This window comes from Mus pahari, chromosome 7 (genome assembly GCF_900095145.1).
Source record: "Mus pahari chromosome 7, PAHARI_EIJ_v1.1, whole genome shotgun sequence".
NCBI classification, from domain to species: Eukaryota; Metazoa; Chordata; class Mammalia; order Rodentia; family Muridae; genus Mus; species Mus pahari.
In genome coordinates, this window is record NC_034596.1 from 3889755 (window position 1) to 3910791 (window position 21037).

Genomic DNA, 21037 nt, shown 5'->3' on the forward strand with positions numbered 1-21037 from the left:
TTGTAGGCATATTGTTTATTCTATATGGTCTCTGAGGAACCCTTTGAGTTAGGTGGCATTCCCAGGCTACAGAGTTAGCGTCTACAGTGCAGAGAGCTTGAACATCTTGTCCATGTATGCTGGAGATGATATAGTTTAGGGAGTTCAGGCTACCCCAGTTCTAACCTCTGTTCCCATGTGGTCTAAGTTTTGTTTTGTTTTTCCTCATGCCAGGGAACAAACCCATGACTTTGTGTTTGTTAAGCCATACACTACCACTGAGTTAATCCTCAACTGCCCAAGTTCTTTTTTTTTTTTTTTTTTTTTTTTTTTGGTTTTTTGAGACAGGGTTTCTCTGTGTGGCCCTGGCTGTCCTGGAACTCTTTCTGTAGACCAGGCTGGCCTCGAACTCAGAAATCCACCTGCCTCTGCTTCCTGAGTGCTGGGATTAAAGGCGTGCGCCACCGCGCCCGGCTAACTGCCCAAGTTCTAATCTCAGCTCTGCTACTTACTATATTATTTTCAGCCAGTTACTTTTCCACCACTGCTTTTAGTTTCCTTCTCTGTAGTGGTCTCCTAGTTTATTGCGTGGCCCTGGAGTTAAGGAGACTGCACCTAAGTACCTGACATTGGGCTCACAGCTGTTGTCATCTTTTTAATCAGCATTTCCCCAAAGTCATACATAGTAAATAAATTCCAATACACTTGGTTGTCCTGCTCACCGCAGGACTTCTTACAGACCTTTATGGAATTTTCAAATGAGTATACGATTATATGTTGTTCTTAGCCGTTCCTCCCCACACACTGGTCGTTCCACTATGTACCTGGTTTATTTCTATAATCTTGATAGGTAAAAGATGATGGCTAATGTTATTTTATTGTAGGTATATTCTTTATTGCGTGGATAATATGCTCAGTCTCGCGATAATAAGCTGATAAGACAAGGAAAGTGTTATTACACATGTGTTTATATCAGAAGTGTATGGTTTAGCTATTTTAGATCTTTAGTTCTTCAACATATCTGTTTCTTTATTTTTAACTTTCACTTTGAAAACTTTTTATTGTTTTTTTTCTAATTCAGTCACTTGGGCTAAGGAAAAGTGTGTTATCAAATTAGTTTTAACATCTGAAATTTGAGTAGGCCTTTTCAGTGATAAGTGTTTTTTTGAAAATTGCCTAATACCGATTTTTTTTTTACTCAGTGTGGACAGCAGATATATATGAGTTTATATGTCTAAATACCTATGGTTCCTTGTTGAGAGATGTTGAGTAAACCAAAAGAGTAGGCAGAAGTGAGGTATAGATGATTATTACCCAAGGTGATTGATAAAGCTTCCCAAGGACTTCTTCAGAAAGCTGCTCCTGATTCTGTGTGAAAGGCAGGTCGCAAAGGCGTCTGAGAGTGTTGTGTTCCCTGCATCCCTGACCTGTGTAGTAAGGCACGCTTTATTTTTTCCCCCTTGTTCCTTTTTTTATTGATTCAGACATCTATTCAGAAATCATTTTTAAATGTTTGCTCTTTTCTGGGTACTCAACTGGTTCCTGGAATAGAAAGGTCTCAAAGTCTGGTAGTGCAGAGGGACGTCAGACAACATCTTCTTAAGTGCTCTGCAGAAGTGTGACCTGTATCTTGAGAATCTAGAAGAGGAAGCAGTTATTGTCGTTTAGATACCAGGCTCCTCTGGATGGAAGTGACATCTGCCCTGACCTTGAGAGATAAAGCCTGAAATGGAGGGTTAAGCTTGGTGGAACACATCTTACCTCGTACAGAGAGGCTTTATCAGTCCCCAGTGGTGAAGGAAAAAGGAAAATGCCCCTTTGCAGCAAATTCAGACTAGTTATTCCCTGTTACTTTCTGTACTCAGATTGGTACCTTAGCTAGCAGTAGCCTCTTTGGTTTACTTAGAGCATCTTGCATATTCCAGCCTCTCAAACCACACCCTTTTTGTGTGAGATAAGTGCTCTTATACCACCTTGGCACGTGGCAAGATGCTAAAGCTTCCAGCCTCTGCTTAGGTCTTAATCTTTCCTGTTATTTCACTTCACTTCTGATGTTTCAAACTTAGAATTCGACAACTTTTGCCATGCTTCTGCTTGGGTCCTTCACAGTTAACACAGTAAATGGTGGTCCTTTCTAGGTATTTTTTTTTTTTTTTTTTAGAATGAGAATAATACTCTAATCTTTTTATTGCCAGTATTTACCTCATCCTTGTGAGTGGTGTGCAGTGATTATTCAATAGATGTTAACTGAGTAGATGACTGGAAAGCCTTAGGGTTGCTGTATGTAGTTGATAGAATTCTATTTTATGTCCTTCAAACATTAAATAGTCTCATCAAATGAATGTTTAAGATTCATGTTTACAAGTTAAAATTTTGTGTTCTTGTGGATGACATAGTTTTGAGCAGGCTCATGTACATCCTATAATATCTTGGCCTTTCATATATGTTTTAGGAGGGCCAAATATGTGGGCTATTACATCTGAAGAACGTACTAAGCATGATAAACAGTTTGATAATCTCAAGCCTTCAGGAGGTTACATAACAGGTTTGTATTTAATCTTTGTTATATTATTTATTATAAATATATACCTGTTTATATATCTTAGAGTTAAGTTTAATAACTGCTATCGAAATTTTATTAAGTAATAAAATTCATACCTACCAAAACTCTAGAATTTAAAGATACTTTATTTTTCCTGAAACTGTCTCAATTTGTTGATTCATTTTGGCATATGGGAGTTTTTTTTTCTTAGATTCTAAGTGGTGGTCCAGAATCCATTTTATTACATGTTAATACTATTTCAAGAAGTTTTTTTATTTATATCTTATACCAGATATTTTTCACAGAGATTCCCCCCTCCAAAAAACAAAAAAAAAAACTTTTGAAAAATTTTATTTATTTAGGATTTGTTTGTTGTTGCTTTGAGAGAGGGTCTTGCTGTATAGCTCAGACTGGCCTCTAACCTGTTACATCCTCCTAGCTCGGCATCTTCTGAGTGCTTAGATTACAGGGATGTGGCATCCCAAAGTCTGTTTCCATAATGCTATCTCCCCTTTGAGCCTGGGTTAAGTATTAATTATTGGTGATTGGTTTGGGTGTATCTTTCCTTTCTTTTTCAAGAAATGAAACTTTCCATTTTTGTTCCACTGCATCTTAATGCTTTTATGTATAACAGTTGTCACAGAAACGACACCTATACCATTTATTGGCTTTGTAGTATGCATTACCGTGTTTCACCTTTACAGAGCCTCTGTGAGGCAGACACTGTATCCATCTGCATTCACACAGGGTAAAGCTTGTGTGAGAAATGATGTGGATTTGCCTAAGGCTATCATGCTGACGACTGACCCCTCCAGGCCTTCTTCAGACTTCATCCCCATATTTATTATAGTCTGATGTCGTTGGTATTCCTGCTGTACCTTCCCTGCTGTCAGAGTTTGACCTCTCTCCTGACAAGCTAATAATAGTTATCCATGGCTCCTAGAATATTTGAGATTCCTGAGTCAGGACCTTACCATGAATAGCACAGCTTGTGGTGTGCACATGCCCATGTTTCTGTTGGTTTCCTTTGTTCCCTGAGTCTGACCAGGATGATAACAGAGTGTCAGGAAGATACCCTGCATGCTGGAAGTGCTACAGGAGAACCCCGAGCTCGGGAAAGCCATCCTTCTCTAGCAAGTTCATTCCTTGTTCCAGTGGGAGACATTATTACTTCAGTCTTCAAGATTTCTCATTTATAAGTCCCATTCTGAAAACCCAAGCAGAGGAATTGGGTTTTGTTCTTGGTGTGTTCAGCAAGTATACATACAAGTATGGGGAAACCGGTGAGAGATGTTTCCCTAGCCCTTGGTAGTTATAATTATAGAACTTGTTTAGGGTGAAGAGTCAAAGATGACTAACACACTCTTTCTTCACTGATTAATAGAATGTTAGTGGTGACATATTTCTCTAGAATGTAAATACCTTCATATGTACACTTACAACTTTACTGGTTAAAGTCAGCACCATGTGCCAACTGTTATTATGTGTAAGTATTGGAATAATTCTGCTTACTAATGCACCATTTGGCTTTTGTCTTTATTACTTTCAGGTGATCAAGCCCGTACTTTTTTCCTACAATCAGGTCTGCCGGCCCCGGTTTTAGCTGAAATATGGTAAAACACTTTCTTTTGTAAATGCATTTAAATTTCTAATTGCTGTTGTTGTTTTTTAAATAGTATGGTGTTAATATCAAGTTATTCTCATTGGTACTCTGCTGTAAAATAAGAATATTTCATTAGCTTTTTGAGAAATAAATTATACTAAGTAAATGATTGAAAATAATTTGAAGTGTTCTATAGAAAAAAATTCTAATTTAATTTGAATTCAAGACAGAATGTATGAGTTAACATTGAAAAAAATTTCTGTATAACTTGACAAAAATCTCAAATTCCTTTGTACTATGTTGTTGTAGCTTTATTGATTTTCATCATTTGTAAACCCCAAAGTGCTATCCCTTTCCTTGCTCTTACTTTAAAAATATTCTAGAGGGGTAGCAGAGATTCTTAGTGGCTAGTGGCTGCTCTTGCAGAGGGCCTGGGTTCAGTTCCCAGCACCCACATGGCAGCTAACAACCATCCATAACTCTAGTTCCAGGGGATCTCACACCCTCTTCTGACCTCCGGGGGTACCAGGCACGCACATGTTGTACATATACATACATGTAGACAAAATACTCATAAACATAAATAAAAAGATCTCTTAAAATGTTCTAGAATATCTGGGATTGTGTTTTTTTAAATGTATTAAAGCAAATAAGATCTTCTACCCCATTCTTTTTCCTTATAGAACATTTGTGTGCTTGACAGAATGCTAGTAGCAAACATATTTTTGATTATTTGAACAAGTGAATAAATTAAATTTAGAAATTATGAACCTATATAAAATATACACACTGTGTAGCCTTAGATGTCCTAAAACTCACTCTGTAGACCAGGCTGGCCTCAAACTTAGAACAATCCTTTTCTCTCTGCCTCCATGATGGCTGGGATTTGAGAGGTGTGTTACTGTTCCTGGCTTAGGACTACAGTATTCCAGAATGATTGTTTTCTATCTTCATTGCTAGAAATCCTCTCTGAACTATCTAGATTCTGTATAGTCTATGAACATTTTGTTAGATACTATCTCTGGCTAGTATTTCTCACTCTTCAGGTTTTTTGTTACTCATACACACACACACACACACACACACACATTTATTAAGTGACAGTCTACATGTGAATGCTTTGCCATTGTTTTCTTTTTCTCAACCTCAGTAGTCATTTATATTTCCTCATTACCACCCCACATACCCATCTACTTACCTCATTCTCCTTTTAGGGCCTTGTCAGATCTGAACAAGGATGGGAAGATGGACCAGCAAGAGTTCTCTATAGCTATGAAACTCATCAAGTTAAAGCTGCAGGGCCAACAGCTGCCTGTAGTCCTCCCTCCTATCATGAAACAACCCCCTATGTTCTCTCCACTAATCTCTGCTCGTTTTGGTATGTATCTAGTAATTTAGCTGCCCTATTTGATTATTAAGCTTGATTCCTTGGGGATCAGGAGAGGATTTATTAGCACAAAATGACAATCCCTAGACTTTCAAGTTACTTTTCATGCCTTTAAGAGAAGAGATCATAAATTACTATCATAGCTAAGTGTCCCTGTCTGCTCTTGCCTAAATCTCCTGTCACAGTTACTAGTCGTGAAGTGAATTATCTGCCTCTTCAGTTACAACTGACTCTAAATACGGTTCCTTATCAGTTTCTTCTGTCTTTCATGGAGGGAGAAGCAGGATGCTAATTACTAGAAGGTACAGAAGGAAGGTGATGGTGTTGGGGGGTCAAGGACAAATGGTCAGTTGGTACTAAGTTACTGTTAGAGAGGAGAAATAAATTCTAGTTTCTGTTGTATGGTAGGGTGACTGTGGTTAACAATTTTGTATTGTATATTCCAAAGAAACTAGAAGAGAAGATTTTAAATGTTTTTAGCACAGAGAAATGGTAAATGCTTGGGATGACAGATGTGCTACACATCCTGGTTTGGTTATCATATATGTATACATGTATCAGAACACTACACTGTAACTCTTAAATAGGTACATTAATATTAAACAATAAAACAAGAAGATTGAATAAATTTAAACACACCTAGAGGAGTTTAATCTGCATGGTAATTTAAAATCATAGATGAGTAAGATTTTCTTTAATTTAAAGGTCAATTAGCCAGCTAAATTGAGGCCTAAAAATTGTATACTTTGTCCTGATTAATTTATATACTCATCAGATATTACCGATTGATATGTCTTCCATATAGTTTTGATTAGTCAGTTTCTTATGAATTATATGTGAAAAGCAGTAATTTTGAATGAAACATTCAATAAGATGTCTCTGTACTGACAAATGCATTCGTTTACACCAGATGTTAGGTTTTAAAACACCTTATTCTTCCACTGTTGTACTTAGCTGTAGAAATAAACACCAAATCACCTGGTGGCCATATTCTTATGCTATAGTTAGTGTTCAACAGTTAAGAAAATAAAAGTTATCACTAATTTTAAGGACTTGTTTTTGAATTATATAACTTGGAAGGAAAGTGAAATAAGTGGTGCATTTGCCAATAATACATATACATAAACAAGTCCACCATAGCATCTGCTAGTTAGAGCCTGTTTGTTTGAAGAGTGAGGAAGCATATTAACCCAGTAATGTAGCAGCTCTGGATCTGTTTTCCTTACTCAGAAAACCATGTAGTCAGGTAAGACATTTTATCTTTGAGATACTATATGTAGTTGACAAAGATTGCTTAGTCTTAGTGGCCATAAGAGAAGGAAAAGAGAAGGTCTGCTTGTAGTTCGAACATGAAAGACAATTAATATTCAGGCAATAGCTTACCCCTTCACTTCAGATGCACAGCTGCTTTATGGAATATTTTAAGGATAATTTACTATGGCAATTCTGCAAAATTGAGGGTGCTTTTTGTACTGTAACTTGTTTTTTGAGATGTATTTTATAGTTGAGAATACCATTGGAAAATGTGTTCTCTTTTATCTTTAGGGATGGGAAGCATGCCCAATCTGTCCATTCATCAGCCATTGCCTCCAGTTGCGCCTATAACAACACCCTTGTCTTCTGCTACTTCAGGGACCAGTATTCCTCCCCTAATGATGCCTGCTCCCCTAGTGCCTTCTGTTAGTACATCCTCATTACCAAATGGAACTGCCAGTCTCATTCAGCCTTTATCCATTCCTTATTCTTCTTCAAGTAAGTATCTAATAAGTCAGAGATGTAAAGAAGAAACTGTTATGTTTGTTGTTCACAGATTTCCTTCTTTTGTGGAATTGCCTAGTACAAATCTTTTCCCTGTTATCATTTTCCCTCCAGCATTGCCTCATGCATCATCTTACAGTCTGATGATGGGAGGATTTGGTGGTGCTAGTATCCAGAAGGCCCAGTCTCTGATTGACTTAGGATCTAGTAGGTATGAATACTTATCACAAACAACTTTGTCTGTTTTCAGGGTGGATTTGTATTTAATAAGCCCTGGGCTTATCTAGGTTGTTCTTTGTAATGGACAAGTATAAATATCTAACACAAGCTTCCTTTGTTGTTGTTATTGTTATTGTTGTTGTTGTTGGAGGGGTTTCTTTGTATAGCCTGAGCTATCCTAGAACTTGCTCTGTAGACTAGACTGACTTTGCCTCTGCCTCCCCCAGTGCTGGGATTAAAGGAATGCACCACCACATCTGGATAAAGTGGTATTTTTTTAATTTTATAGAGCACAAAAATATCATTTATTATCTGCCATAGAAATCATTATAGTTCTTCAAAAACGACTTACAAAGAGTTACCTTTCACTTAGAAAAATATTTTATTGTAGCTTAAATAACCATTGGTTTTTGTGTTGTTTTTTTTCTTAACAGCCCTGAACCATAGTTTGACAAATTAAGAAATGTAGACAATGTCATTTAAGTGTACTTGGAAGATAAGAAATGCTGTCTATAAATTTCCTGGCCAGTAAAATGCCTGGAATTGTAGGTTCTTAGTAGGTGGAATTGTATGTGTCTATTGCCATTATAGTGTATATTGATTCTTAATGTTTTTGTCTTATAAATTTCAATTGTATTTTATTTAGTAATGAAGTTTTAAATACATTTCCTTATAGCTCAACTTCCTCAACTGCTTCCCTCTCAGGGAACTCGCCTAAGACAGGAACCTCAGAGTGGGCAGTTCCTCAGCCTTCAAGATTAAAGTATCGGCAAAAATTTAATAGTCTAGACAAAAGCATGAGTGGATACCTCTCAGGTAACTGACGTATAGTGGTTATGAAAGAGCATTGATCCTTTATGTAAACATCTTTTGAAAAATTACTTGAATTTGTACTTTGTGTCTTATCTAAAGTTCTAACATTGAAGGCATTATGTACATGCCTTCAATGATTATTGTAAGTATATAATTATTGAAAGATGGATTCGACTTGATTGCTTTCTTCAAATTCTTATGCCAAGTTAAGTGCAAGGGGTATATACCCCACTTTTCAGAAAAGCATCTCTCAGAAAGATTAATTAGACTTAATCTTGTAAGCTTTGAAGTGACTGAAACCCCAAAGCACCGGTGTGGTGTGGCAGCTTAGCCTGACTCTCTTTGAGAGAAAGCACATTTTCTCTGCTTGCCTTTTTCATGGCTCACTGCTTTTTTTCTTATAAAGGACAACATTTAATTGGGGCTGGTTTACAGATTCAGAGATTCAGTCCATTGACATCAAGTGGGGAGCATGTCAGCATCCAGGCAGGCATGGTGCAGGAGAAGCTGAGAGTTCTATATTTTTCATCTAAAGGCAGCTATTGGAAGATTGACTTCCAGGCAGTTAGTATAGGGTCTTAAAGCCCACACCTACAGTGACACACCTACTCCAACAAGACCACAACTCCAAATAGTGCCACTCCCTCGGCCAAGCATATACAAACCATCACATTCTACTCCCTGGCTCCTGTAGGCTTGTTCAAACATATGAGTGTATGGGAGCCATACTTAAACATAGCATAATGCAAAATAAATTTAGTCCAACTCCCAAAGTCCCCACTATGACTCACTCTTTATGCTTTAACTCACACGTCTGTAGAACATTTCAGTTCAGTTTAGAATATGATATAAACTTATAGAGGAGGATAATGTGTTATATGGTTATATACAAGATGTATACTTGTAATAGGCAAGTATGTTGCATCTCCTAACTTTCACATTCCCACAGCAAATAATTCTTACATAGGGCAAAGTGAATGATAGATAAAGGAGAAAGGGTCAGGAAAGAATTGGAGTCATGCTGAGGACAGTGATGCAAGTCATAGAGAAGAGAGCAATTTGGAGTGAAAATTGGAGAGAGGAACATGATAGAGACAGGATTTTTTTTCTTTTGAGATGCCTGTGAAACATATATCTGCATATATGTTTGGTTGGACATAGGAGTATGAATGGGGAGGTGAGGTTTGGGCTGCAGATATAGGGCATCAGGCTTTAGATGCTTGTTGAAAACAGAGAAAAGTGTGTTCAGGAGTCCCAGGAGGAACTGCAGCCTCTATAGATCATGTAGGAAGAGAGCCAGTGAAGAGTGTGAGGGGAGGGGTGTGGGGTCACGGCTGGAGAGCCTTTCCTGTCCATGCCTGGCCTGAGGCTGCCCTTGATCTCATAGCTGAGTGGAGCTTTCCTGCTGGAAGAACATGGAGGAGCACTCCCTCCTCACTAGCTCTGGGCTCTGCTCTTTGGAGCAGGACTGTGATCGCTGCAGAATGCCCACCACCTGGCCCCTGGTACAAACATTGATGGCAGATGTTCTGAGAAAGCAGCAGCATTGTCTGCGTGACTTAACAGAGACTGAAGTCACTTCCTTTATGCCTTTCTCACTCCATCAGGTTTTCAAGCTAGAAATGCCCTTCTTCAATCAAATCTCTCTCAAACTCAACTAGCTACTATTTGGTGAGTGTGCTCATCAGTGGTTTCAAACTGTACATCTTCTCTTATAAGAAATCTTTGTGGAAGATTGTTTCTGAAAGCTCAAACATGTAAACATTGTTTTTATAAAAATTTGTTTCTCGATAATGTTCCATGAAAGTGTTTGAAAGTTACATTAACTAGGGAAGTGTCCATTTTTGAGAAGTTAACCTTGATTTTATAAGCAACAGTGTAGCTTTCTTCTTTATTGACTTACATTGCAATCCAGAGATTATCTCATTTATTCCAGTGAATTGAACATGAACTATGATAGCTACCTTCCCAGAATAGGCATTTGCTATGATGAGTCACTGTCTTCTGTTTGTTTTGGGCTATGACGATTAAGGGTAAAAATTGACTACTTTTTGGTATGTGTTTACATTTTCCTAAAATATATTAACCTAGAATTTATTCTCTCATTACTCATAAAAACAAAAGTCAATAAAAACTCTGAGTGCTTTTGTAGCTTGTGAATGGTCACATTGCCTTTAGGACTCTGGCTGACATCGATGGTGATGGACAGTTGAAAGCTGAAGAGTTTATTCTGGCGATGCACCTCACTGACATGGCCAAAGCTGGACAGCCACTACCACTGACGTTGCCTCCCGAGCTTGTCCCTCCGTCTTTCAGGTCTGTGTTTGCAGAGCCATGGCTCGCATCACTCCGGTGTTGTTTCTGCCTCACTGAAGCTCATGCATCAGTTTAGAGGAGAGTTACACACTTGTTCTGTCCTTTAGTCTTCATACTTAATGAGCCAAGATGGGAAGTAGATAACAGAAAACAGGGTTTTTTCACCATGCTATAAAAGAGGAAAAGTTTAACTGAAAAGATTAAGAAAAACTTGCCCATGAACAGCAGTTAGCTGAATCTGGATCTCTCTGATTAACATCCAGGTACTTTGTGCATTGTAACTAAGGGCCATGCTGTGGTGTAAATATCCTTAACACTATCTTAAATATGAACTTGTTTTAATTGCTGGTAATCTGTATTTTTAGTCTGATGTTCTCAGACTTTGTGATGGTTCTTTGCTGTTTGTTCTTAGAGGGGGAAAGCAAATGGATTCTGTGAATGGAACTCTGCCTTCATACCAGAAAACACAAGAAGAGGAGCCTCAGAAGAAACTACCAGGTATTCATTTATTTTAAAATCAAAATTAGAGTATTTATAGATTTAAAAATTAGATGCTACATGAAAATAGTGAATATGTAAGATTTGTGTGCGTGTGTGTCTATGTGTGTAATACTGGGAATTGAACCTATAGACTTATGTAACATCACCAGCTCATTGGGATATCTTAAATTATTTATACATTTAAATGAAGAGTAAAACTGAAAATGATGAAGAAAGAGGGGAGTATGTATATATTTGGAAAATTAGTGTTTCTTCCACACTAGGGGGAAGCAGATCAATGAAATCTTAATGAAATGATTTAATGAAATCTTTAGCTTGAAAAAAGTTTTAAATATTCAGTGAAAGAATGCACATATGATTATTTTAAATTATTTAGAAGTTAGTGCAAAGACTGGGGGTATAGCTCAACAGTAGAATGTTTTAGCCAGTACTAAGTTTGCTCTTCAGCACTGCAAACCAAAGCAAACCAAACCCCACCTTCTTCAGAGTTAGTGACATGTAACAGATGAAACACAAGAAAGCTCTGAGAAAAGGCAAACCAGGGTTTGTATTGGCTTGGATAGTCAGTGTTTGAATAGAGTCAACTGTAGAAAATTGTGGGGTTTTTAAGTGAGTACTTTTGCTTTCCTGTTTACATTTGAGTATCCACAGGGGAAATAGCCAGAGAGCAAGAGCAGAAGACATCTCAAGTGACTACTAAGCAGAGTGTACTGAACTAGATGAGAGGCTTGAGAGAAAGCATAGTCTCTCTCTCTCTCTCTCTCTCTCTCTCTCTCTCTCTCTCTCTCTCTCTCTCTCTCTCTCCCTCCCTCCCTCCCTCCCTCCCTCCCTCTGTCTCTCCCTTTCTCTCCTTTTTAGTTACTTTTGAGGACAAACGGAAAGCCAACTATGAACGAGGAAACATGGAGCTGGAGAAGCGACGCCAAGTGTTGATGGAGCAGCAGCAGAGGGAGGCTGAGCGCAAAGCCCAGAAAGAAAAGGAAGAGTGGGAGCGGAAACAGAGAGAACTACAAGAACAAGAATGGAAGAAGCAGCTGGAGTTGGAGAAACGCTTGGAGAAACAGAGAGAACTGGAGAGACAGCGGGAGGAGGAGAGGAGAAAGGAGGTAGAAAGACGAGAGGTAATTTTCTCAGAGTCCGTGGTGTTTAATAGGAAGATGATGACGTGCTCTGTGCTTTTCCATCAGAATCATGTCACTATCCCAAACAGAACTGCATCTCCTTTCCCTTGATGAGGGAAAGAGGTTCTCTGTGTGTAAGAACAGTAAGGGTTCCATGGCAGAGTTCTGGAAACCTGTATCATATGCAAGTGAGGCCCTAGTCAGAGGAGGACTGATCTCACGGCTGAGCTAAGTGAGGGGCTACAGTTAATTGGACATCGGAAGTCAGGCAGACGAAGTCACTGGCAGAAGGCAAGCTTAGAATTCAGAATCAAAGTGGGAAGAATTGAAAGCCCAGACTCGAAGTTTAGGGAGGTGAAGACACAAAGGTGAATCAAGAAGTCAGCCCAGAATTATACAGGGTTCCAAGAGACACTGTGTTTTTAAGGGCCAAGAATGGAACACAGTAAATTACATTGTTCTGAAAAATTGTAAATGAAATTGTCTCTCCTCTGATTCCAGAATAAAGGTATAATTATTTCTTCTGCCTTTTATATTTATGAAGCCTTCCTTTGACTTTTAAAAAGTAGAATGACTATAACAAAAAGATGGTTCTATGAAGCAATTGAAAAGTGATGAATAAAAGCTACCTCTGGGGGTGGGGGGGAAAGCTACCTCTGTGGCTATCCTAAGTTCCATTGGGAACTATATTTTCTACCTAACCTCAGGCACTGTGGCCACTCACTCCTAAATGCTGTAATCCCACGAGGTTTTGAATAATGCAGAATTTTGTAAATTTAAACATTAACAGTAATTTGTTATTTTTAGGCAGCAAAACAGGAGCTTGAAAGACAACGCCGTTTAGAATGGGAAAGAATCCGTCGACAGGAGCTTCTCAATCAAAAGAATAGAGAACAAGAAGAGATTGTCCGGTTGAACTCTAGAAAGAAAAGTCTCCACCTTGAACTGGAAGCAGTGGTATGGCTAGAGCCTTTGTGAACTTATCTAAACGATGCTGGCATTTCCTGTTCAGGGTGTGCTTGAATTACAAACAACCAAGCTGCTTACCTAAATGATCTCTTACCATTTCTTTCAGCTTGAAAACTAATTTTAAACTAATATTAGTCACTCTGCTTAACTGATTCTAACACATCAAATGTTAGAGGGTCAAATTCTTTGAACTGCAAATGAGAAGATAAAACAGGTTAGACTCTAGTAAGCCTAGCCTTGCATGAATAGTAGAATTCTGCCTGGTGGATGCTCACCTAGGTCCTAGAACCAAATTTAGATCTTGTGTAGTGAAAGCCTAATTATTTTCGTTGTTGTCTTGAATTGCATTGAAATTATTTTTATAAATAAAGCATCATAATAACTTTAGTCAGAAAGATGCCATTTTATGGCCTTAAATTGTGTACATACCATGATTATTAATCATGTCACAGTGCTACACCAGAGGTCTAAAACCTTTAGCTTCTGTGTACTATAGGGGTGTCTCAGAACCATCATTTTGATGATATATTTTTTTCTTAAAAATGGGAGAAGATAGACTGATGGGGCGGCTCCACAGGTGAATGCCATACTTGGCAAGCTGAGGTTAGCCTCGAGGACCCATAGTGCATGGGGAAAATGACTCCCACAAACTCTTCTTTGACCTTCTTCTCAGACTGACTTTGAATTATAAGTGTAAAGTGAAACTTAACTAAGTAACATATTTTTTTCCTGAGGGGACCCTGTCCTGTTAGCACCTATTGATTGTATATATGCATTTGATCTTCTGATAGAATGGAAAACATCAGCAGATCTCAGGTAGACTACAAGATATCCGAATCAGAAAGCAAACACAGAAGACTGAGCTACAAGTTTTGGATAAACAGTGTGACCTGGAAATTATGGAAATCAAACAACTTCAGCAAGAGCTTCAGGTAGGTCTTTTGCTGCTGAATGGTCTATAACCACATGTAGTCATCCGCAGTTCTTCCTACAGACTCTGTGCTTTAGGAATCATGAGCCCCTGAGGCGGACCTATGATACAGAAGATTAGAAAGTCCATCAGCCTCTTAAACCTGGGCTGGCATGAGCGGGATTCTGCATAAACACGCACCACGTTGAACTTTAATGAAAATGTCTTTGCATACTGCTTTTGTCCATTGCAGATGAAAGCACTAATACTGTCTGACAGGTTTACTCCGCCACAGAAGCAGTGTCTCTTCTATATGCTCTCACACGCCAAGTGGGCAAGGCAGGAACTAATCCCCATAGTGAGGGAAAGTCCTCATGGCTTAATCACGTCCTGCAGCCTTACCCCTTAACACTACAGTGCTGGAGTCATGTATCAGTGCTGGAATTGTGGCGGGACGCACAGATTCTTACCATATCTTATATTGCAATAAAGCCTTTGCTATTAATTTTAGAAAAGTTTGATTAGAAATTACTCTTTTTGGAACTGTGGTGAGAGAACATTAAATGTTCCTCTCAGAGACCTGGTACTTATTTACTTGTTGAGTCTGGTTTAATTATTGCTATTTTTAAAAAAGGATATTGGAAGTATTGTCTACCTGGAGAATTGTCTCACATAATTTCTCTTACAACAAAGATGGACATCAGTTTTCTTCTTGTCACAGCAAAAATTTCTTACGTGGTTTTAAGTGCTTCCCTATTTCTCCCTAAGAGTTGAGTCCCTCTTTGATGTATACATATTCATTATGGAGTGCCGTGGCCTGTTTACACATGCTGTCTAGTAAATAGACACACTTCTCATTCCTTGCCAACTGTCAGCCAAAGTGCAGAAAGTTTCCGTCTGTACACACTCATTATGAAGGCATTTTGGATTATCTTTAAATTTCAGCCAGCCATTCCTAAGTATTTGATTAAATATTTTCTTTTTATAGCCTATATAATTCTATACTGCAACCATGTAGTGTTTCTATTCTATGTAAAAGAGATTAAATCATGTTTTAAAGTTTTCAAAAAATTCTTGGAAATTATATTGGTTTTAATCAGATTCTAACTTTCTTTTGAAAAGGAATATCAAAATAAGCTTATCTACCTGGTCCCTGAAAAGCAGCTATTAAACGAAAGAATTAAAAACATGCAGCTCAGTAACACACCTGGTAAGACGCTACAGTTTGTTTTATTTCTTTTCTAAATCATTTTTAATATATTATTATTTTTTAAATGGCATTATTGTATTAAAATAATATTTTGCCCATAAGTTAAAAATTTTTAAATAATTTTGTAAAATCTCACATTAACAATCAGTGGGAAGCATGACCTCATGTATGAAGAGTGTAGGAAAAGTGAGACAACCACATGCAGAAGAGGGAAGCTGGTCCCTGCCTTACCCCAGACCTGAAAACCAGCTAAAAACGAATTCAAGACTGAAGCTAGGGCATAGTAATGCTTGTCGTAACACTTGGTAGACTAAGGCAAGAGGATTGTTAGGAATCTGAGGTCAGTCTGGGCTGTTGAGCAAATACCTTGTCAGCCTAGGCTAAAGAATAAGACCCTTTCTCAAACCCAGCAACAATAAAGATAGATTGAAACCTAAATATAAGATATACGTCTTAAAACTCTCCCAAAAGAGAACAGACAAAAGTACCATGACATCTTTTGCAAGCATTTTAATAAAATATGTTTATGAATTCTTTGTGGGTTTTTTTTGGTTGTTGTTTTTGTTTGTTTGTTTGTTTGTTTGTTTTTTGAGACAGGGTTTCTCTGTGTAGCCATGGCTGTCCTGGAACTCAGTTTGTAGACCAGGCTGGCCTTGAACTCAGAATGCCACCTGCGTCTGCCTCCCAAGTGCTGGGATTAAAGGCGTGTGCCACCACACAGGACTGTTTTTTGGTTTGGTTTGGTTTTTTTGGGGGGGGGTATGAATTCTTTGAGAGTTTCATACAGCGTATTTGTCATATTTACTCCCACTCCTCCCTCTAACTCCTCTAAGACCCACCCCTACCACACCATCTCACCTCCAACATGTCCTCTTGCGGGGTTTAGCAGGTTTTTAAAAATGTATTTTATGTGTTTGGGTGTTTTGTCTGCGTATATGTCTGGGCACTATACTTATACAGTGCCTGAGGTGGCAGGAAGAGGGCATTGGATCTGCTACAATTAGGGTTACATACAGCTCTGAGCCACCATGGGGATGCTAGGAATTAAACCCAAGATGTCTGGAAGAGCAGCCAGAACTCTTAACCACTCAGCCATCTCTTCAGCCCCATTTATAGTTTTTAAAAAAAACTAAACAAAACATATAAAAATAGAAACAGTAAGTTGGCATAGAAATCAGACAAGAAATATGAAACAAACCATTTTATATCAAACTAAAAGGTTTCTGTACTACCAAGATGAAAGGTGACCCACAGATTGAGAGAAAAACTGTGTCAACTATATATCTGTTAGAGGTTTGATATCCAAAATATATAAGGAATATACCCCCACCCCAAATCTGCAGAATAAACAGAAGGATACAGGAGGACTTAAGTTTTTACGCCATATGTTTAATTTTATTCAAATTCTTTTTTTTTTTAAGATTTATTTATTTATTATATGTAAGTACACTGTAGCTGTCTTCAGACACTCCAGAAGAAGGCGCCAGATCTCATTGTGGATGGTTGTGAGCCACAATGTGGTTGTTGGGATTTGAACTCAGGACCTTCGGAAGAGTAGTCGGGTGCTCTTACCTGCTGAGCCATCTCACCAGCCCTTTATTCAAATTCTATACTTGACTTTTACACCCTAAAAATACAAAATTTTAGGTTATGAATTTAGATAGAAATTTTACTATTTCATTTTAATTGAAAAATACTCTTTTTATACCTGTTTCTTTATCCTCTATCCTTGTATATGTTTTTTAAAAAATCATGTGCAGTGAAACCCTCTCTCTTTAACTCATAAAATGTGTCCTTAAATAATCCTGTTGTTAATGCTTATTGGGTCCCTGCTATGGGTAGTTCTCTGATCTTGAGATCAGTATATGTATGTAGGAAGGCACTTTAGGAGCACATCCTGTTAGCTGAGCACTTACACACTTTAGGCTATGGCTTTAGCGTCACCTCACGTAATGAGGTAGATGGTAGCATGCTCCTTGTGTTTGCTCAAACACCTTTTCTGATGTGGAGTTTTTCAAGACCTGATCTTTCAGTACAGAACTAATATTTATATCCATTTCCTTTGAGAATCTTTACAAGGTATTATTTGGAAATAAAAAGTATTGTCTCTGTATTATGTACCTTTTGTATCTCTTTAGTTACATCATTTTGACCAGGCAGGAAATGACATGAGTATTTGCCAAATGTGAACTGACTTGATATTTTTTACTTCAGATTCAGGGATCAGTTTACTTCATAAAAAATCATCAGAAAAGGAAGGGTTATGCCAAAGACTTAAAGAACAGTTAGATGCTCTTGAAAAAGAAACTGCATCTAAGCTCTCAGAAATGGATTCATTTAACAATCAACTGAAGGTATTTATCTCCTTTTATCTTCATGCTTTATAGCTGCTTCTTGCTTAAAAAAAAAAAAAAGCTACAGTAAACATATGTGTTACATTTTCATAATTGCTTATACCACTTCAACTGCTAGAATCATAGTATTATTTTTGATGTTCTCTGAAGTTTAGTAACTATTGTGTCATGAGACGAAATATTTTCCCCAGAGTTTCCAGGGTTTGATCACTATATGCTCTTTTTATTGGCATCTGTGCATCTCAAAAACAAGCTGCCATTTCCAGCCCTTCAGAAGTAATGTCAGCAACACTCTAAAGTAGAAAGCAGACTGGCCATGGTGGTGCACACTGTAAATCCTAGAAGGTGGGAGGCTGACACAAAAGGATCAGAATTCAAGGCCGCTCCTCAGCAACCTCGAGGGTTTAAGATCAGCCTGGGCCACTTGAGAGCCTATCTCAGAATGGGGAGGAGGGGTGAGCATGGAAATTTCCAGATTGCTCTGATGGTGGGTCTTCTAACACACAAAATTCTTCTTGTTGGTTTGTCTCTTTGTGCTAATAGAATTAACCTTTAAGAAAGAATACAGTGCCTAGTGAAATCTAAAGTGAATCTGAGACCATAAATTTCATCTGAAAAGTAAAGTTCATGATTCATTGATTTACTGTTTGCCACTGCAGCAGAGCGGATGCCCAGGCGTATTGCACTTTTCTTACGGGACAGTGGTAATCAGACACTGAAGCCATACGAATGGAAATAATAAAATGTTAGTTGGATATTGAAGTTTCATTCAAATTTGGGAGTAGTCTCAGTTCACCCTTTGCTAACTATTCATAAAGTTATCAGAGCATACAGTCTTATGTAGTAATTCTTTAAGAAAGCTATTTTTCATATTTTTTATCCTGCTGACTTCCTAGAGTAACATTAGCAACAACTATGGAATAAACAGTATGATTTAAAAAAACACATCATAGTAGCTTCAGTTAAGGACAGAAAGTTGAGGTGAATAATTCTGATAATGTACTTTACACAAAGATATATTCTTTAGAAAAATTAAAACATGGCCATTGGTCAAACAAGCCAGTCTAGTTATCTTCCTTGGATTCCTTTTTAAGTCTGTACATAGTTTAACTGGCCTTTTGTCTGCCTTATCTTACAGTGTGGGAGTATGGAGGACTCTGTTCTTCAGTGCCTTTTGTCTCTGCTAAGCTGTCTCAACAACCTCTTCCTCTTACTTAAGGTTATTTTCTAATATCTAGCTTCCTTTTTTTTAAGTTACTTTACTGTTTTCTTTTTTAAACTGGACTATTCTTTGCCTTTGTCTGATTATATTTGTTTGGAATAACGTATATAATAAAACCTTTTGTTCCTTCTGTTTGCTCTAATATGCTTCTGCTGTCTAAATGCCTGTTTGAGTCTAATGCCAAAGATCAGGAAGGCTGTCCACAGGTCCTCCTCCATGAAGACTCCTGCTGGTCCCTTTCACTGTCCCTGTGGATTGGGGTCCCTAATGGGGTGGTTCAGGAGAAAACTAAGGGACCTGAAGGGTAAAGCACCCAGCCCCTTAAAGCCATCACTCAAGTTTCTACTTCCTTCAATCTCGGGTAGGGTCATGGCTTGTGTGCACCAGGCTGTGTCCTAATTTGAATGTAAGGAAAAGATGTAAAGAATTAGTAATACAAGGTATTAATACTTGCCAGGCCTTGTATTTTGACATACTTACACATGAGATAAAAATTAATATGTATAAATCATATGTTTTGCTGTGTCCTTAAATACACAGACAATTCAAAATATTCAGTGAAGTTCTCCTTTAATGTAGCTTAAAGACAGGTGAATTATATTAAATAGTTGCCTACCCAACTACTCAGTGCTAAAATGAATGAAATAGGCAGTTCCTTTTATATCCCACAGTAATTACACCTCCACTCTTTCGAAAGGTAAGGCAGATTGCAAAAGACAGTAAAGGTCCCAAATGTTCAAGCATGACTGATCAGGTTATCTGGTCTTAGGATTTTGCTACAGATCATATAAAGACTAAAGTGTGAGTGTCTTCACTGTAAAATGTGTCCGGTACAGATTTGTGGACTGCTCATTCCTAGAAGAGTCCGATTCTTCCAGTTAGCATTGATTCTCTACAGGCCAGCAGACTACTCTGTCCTGCTTTCCTTCCTTCTTTCTGCTTCCTGCCGCTAGTTTTTCACTGCTTGTTGATACTTTCATAGAGGCGACTGAGAACACTACAGGGGTGTGAGATCTGTCAGTCAGTGGCTACAGAGTCATTGCTATAAGGTGATACAGAGGGATCTCTTAACACACTGCTGAAAACTTGCATTGACTCTTGCAGCCGGGTCCTCTGAGGACTCCCCTGAAAGTACCATCCCAGTTGCAGAGTAAGCAGAAGCTGGGTCCAGTGGTCAGCAGTGGGGAGGAAAAAGGCTGTTGACTGCTTCTGAGGCACTCTGACGAGAATAGAAGGCATGAGGCTGAGAGATGCTAAATGAAGGGACAAAGAACACCAGAGGCTGTGAGAGGAAAGATGGGGGTTGATTATACTAAGTATGATAATTATAGATCACAGGCCCTGCTTATATGTTCACCATGCAAAGTGCCTATGTGAAAAAGCCAGACGTGGCACACCCACCTGAAATCCCAGGGCTAGGGAGACTAAAGGGTGTAAGAACCCTTGTCTCAAAAAAATAAAGTGGATGCTATGTCAGCCATACTCCAGGGCACAGGGCAGGCCCCACACCTAGGAGTAGTCAGCCAACACAGACCTGACTCCACAGGGTTGTTTGTTTGCTTTGTTCTTAAAAGAGAAAGAGAACTTAGGTGGGTAGGGAGTTAGAGGAGCAGGATGAATATGTTCACAACACATTGAAATTCTCAAAGAATAAATTAAAAACATTATTGAAAAACAAGGTGGAAGATATCTGATGTTGAACTCTGGTCTACACATACATATACATGTGAACACATAAACAAAAGAATAAAAATTAAAAAAGAAAGAAAAGAAAAGAAAAAAGAGAAATCTGGAGCATAGATTAAGAAAGAGAATGGAAGGAAGGAAGGAAGGAAAGAGAGACAGAAAGGAAGAAAAGAAAGAGAGAGGGGAGGAAGGAAAGGAAAGGAAAGGAAAGGAAAGAAAAGGAAAAGAAAAGAAAAGAAAAGAAAAGAAAAGAAAGAAAAAGAAAGAAAGAAGAAATCTGGAGCGTAGATTAAAGAATTGTTTAAAAAAGAATATTTTCACAGGCTGGAGGGATAGATTAGTGGGAGTTCTAGGAAAAAGAAAGAATGTGTGGGGGAATTAGGAAGTTTCAGGAGAGAGAGAGAGAGAGAGAGAGAGAGAGAGAGAGAGAGAGAGAGAGAGAGAGAG

General features: G+C 38.2%; 1 protein-coding gene across 4 annotated transcripts in view; it reads left to right on the plus strand.

Annotated features, from left to right (window-relative positions):
• The window catches only part of Itsn2 (intersectin 2), a 117374-nt gene that overhangs the window by 27879 nt on the left and 68458 nt on the right, over positions 1–21037 (plus strand). For 3 of the 4 annotated variants that reach the window (XM_029541104.1, XM_021202787.2, XM_029541106.1), the window contains exons 3-17: positions 2432–2524; positions 4071–4134; positions 5339–5502; positions 7057–7263; positions 7384–7480; positions 8165–8304; positions 9909–9972; positions 10480–10617; positions 11030–11115; positions 11977–12239; positions 13047–13196; positions 14000–14140; positions 15241–15328; positions 17543–17682; positions 18821–18901. In XM_029541104.1, the coding sequence (XP_029396964.1) occupies positions 2432–2524; positions 4071–4134; positions 5339–5502; positions 7057–7263; positions 7384–7480; positions 8165–8304; positions 9909–9972; positions 10480–10617; positions 11030–11115; positions 11977–12239; positions 13047–13196; positions 14000–14140; positions 15241–15328; positions 17543–17682; positions 18821–18901 (1916 nt within the window). The remainder of the gene's footprint in view (positions 1–2431; positions 2525–4070; positions 4135–5338; positions 5503–7056; positions 7264–7383; positions 7481–8164; positions 8305–9908; positions 9973–10479; positions 10618–11029; positions 11116–11976; positions 12240–13046; positions 13197–13999; positions 14141–15240; positions 15329–17542; positions 17683–18820; positions 18902–21037) is intronic. The other variant, XM_029541105.1, reaches the window with a different exon arrangement.